Source organism: Anarrhichthys ocellatus, unplaced genomic scaffold (assembly GCF_004355925.1).
Source record: "Anarrhichthys ocellatus isolate YVR2014 unplaced genomic scaffold, GSC_Weel_1.0 scaffold31, whole genome shotgun sequence".
NCBI lineage: Eukaryota > Metazoa > Chordata > Actinopteri > Perciformes > Anarhichadidae > Anarrhichthys > Anarrhichthys ocellatus.
In genome coordinates, this window is record NW_022280061.1 from 1,534,732 (window position 1) to 1,537,278 (window position 2,547).

General features: G+C 46.7%; 1 protein-coding gene across 1 annotated transcript in view; it reads right to left on the minus strand.

Annotated features, from left to right (window-relative positions):
- The window catches only part of smc3 (structural maintenance of chromosomes 3), a 20,116-nt gene that overhangs the window by 1,278 nt on the left and 16,291 nt on the right, over window positions 1-2,547 (minus strand). The window contains exons 25-28 of the mRNA XM_031864656.1: window positions 1,915-2,127; window positions 1,193-1,384; window positions 762-939; window positions 485-591 (exon numbers count right to left, since the gene is read on the minus strand). Coding sequence (XP_031720516.1) covers window positions 485-591; window positions 762-939; window positions 1,193-1,384; window positions 1,915-2,127 — 690 coding nt within the window. The remainder of the gene's footprint in view (window positions 1-484; window positions 592-761; window positions 940-1,192; window positions 1,385-1,914; window positions 2,128-2,547) is intronic.

Consider the following 2,547-nt stretch of genomic DNA (forward strand, 5'->3'; position numbering starts at 1 on the left):
ACACACACACACACACACACACACACACACACACACACACACACACAGTTAATGACTAATCAATGCCCCACGTTAGCGTCTGTGACTAAGCAGTGATCATTTATGTTATCAAACCACAAAAACTCAAGAGGGAATATTTTCTTTTCACTAAGACGGCTCAGAAAACCGACCTGAAATACAGCGGACTGAAAGAAACATGGTGGGTTACTTTCCGTTATATTGATTTTCATTTCATATTTAAAAAACAATGACGATACACTGGCAGAGATTAGAGGTGAACCTGCTCTTTTTGGATTTTACAGCTATGATTAAAGCCGTAATATCAACCAAATCTGCAACTTCCTGTTGGATCTGATGCTCAGAAACATGGTACAGATTATGGCAGCTAATGGAATAACGTGGTTGCAGAGGTAACAAAATGTAGTTTAAAGAAATGTCATGGCACAGTTGCAACCAACGCATAGAAAGATTAAAACAGACTCACCTTGTTTCTGAATTTGACACCGTAGAACTTGTCAGCGGACTCCAGCAGCTCAGGCCTGAAGGTGGTGGTGATGAACTGGGCGTGGCCTGCTAGCTCCACGATCATGTCTGGAACAAGGAGACAAGAGATCAGGTCAAAGCTGTGTGGCTGCATGCAAAGAACAGTGGCGGTTCTGTGGGAATATACGGAACCGTTACAGCCTCTGTACAGGTGTTTCACATTGTCTCGCTACTCATTAACTCATGAGATTCATTCTACTCCACTAGCTCTTTTTTACCTGAGACAGCCTTCCTGTGCTGGGCATCGAGGGCCTGGTCGATCTCGTCAAACAGGTAGAAAGGAGCCGGGTCACACTTTTGGATGGCGAATATCAAGGCCAGAGCCACCAGAGACTTCTGGCCTCCAGAAAGCTGCTGCATCTCTCTCATCTCGCCCTGCTTGCCTGTGAACGACACCTACACACGACAAGGGAGGCGTATGTGTCAGAACCGAGAAGACACGCAGAGACACTTCTTATTTTAACCCGATGGCTGCTTCAGCTTTTATATTCCAACAGATGACCAGAATGCTTCTGCGCCGTTATGACAGCTTTGATAATGATACGCGTATATTTAGAGTGAAGAGAATGGGGTATTACTCATGACACATACTAGGGCTACACGGTGACATCGCTATCATTGCAATGATAAGATGAATTAGATCTCGTACCCTGATGCCGACTCCGGTGAACTGGTCCACGGAAGGAACGCTGCTGTGTGAACCGGAGCCCCTCTCGCTGTCTGCACCTCCCTCCCCCTCATCTTGAGACTGGCTGCCTTCAGCATCACCCTTCTTCATCACCAACGTAGCTTTGCCCCCCGGGACCAGCTTCAGGAAAACCTCACTGAAGTTCTTTGACACCTGAGGGGGGGAAAAAAACACACGGCGGGAACAAACAAGGTGAATGTTAGTCACGTTAGAAAATGTGTTTTCCACCAGTAGAGATTAATTATTGTATTTATTAAAACTGCCTTTATTACTGCTAAACAGTACAGCGGATCAAAGTGTCTGCAATCACCAGAGGACGGCGAAGGATGTTTTCCACAACAGTTAATCACTATTAAATGCTGACTGGCACTAATGGTGTTTTACACTGGTCAGATATTGATCCGTTTAACTCCAGGGACCGTTTCTCATTAATAACATTGCATTGAGTCTTATATCTTATGCCAGAGTGCCACAGCCAAGGACATTAAAAGAACATGCGTGTCATAGAAATATTCAATAAGGCACCAACAGGCTGCATCCGTCCTGCAAAGCCAGGCGTGTCTCATTAAGCAATGATCCCAACACGCATTAAGCTGATGGACATAAAACAGACCTTACGTGACGTCAACAGACGCACCCGTCTGGACCCTTTGAGGGGGGGGGGGGGTCAGTGAGCCACGTACCTGCTTGAAGGTGAGCTGGATGGCCTCGTACTTGCGCAGCTCCAGGACATTCATGAGCTCCATGATGGATTTGTGGCCGCGGTCCAACTCGTCCTGACGCTTGATCAGCTTCTCCTTCTGCTCGGAGAAGTTGACAAACTGGTCCAGAGCTTTCTTGTTGACGTGACTGTACTTCTTCAGCTCCGTGTTGCACTGCTCCAGTTTTCGGAACAACTGTTGGAGAAGAAGAAGAAAGTAAAAAGGTGAATCATCATTGCCTTATTGGTAAATCAGGCCTGGCAGCCTGTCGGTATTCTTATCAGAGTGTGCCGTGACACCACTTGTAGACTTGAACGGGGACTTCAGATCCATTCTTCATTTCGGTATTTAAAAGTCTGTTGCTAGATTCTATTCATGTCTGAAGACGACCCGATTAAGAAGCAGCTTAGTCTGGACCGACGGAGGGAACACGAGCAAGTGCCATCATTACTTGGCCCTCTCTCCCACTTCTGCAATCAATGGCACCACCTTGCCCCCTGAGCAGTATCATGTGGAGTGCTTATGAGAAAGTGTGCAGCTATTTTCAGCACTGTCAAGGAGGGGAGATCACACACACACACACACACACACACACACACACACACACACACACAC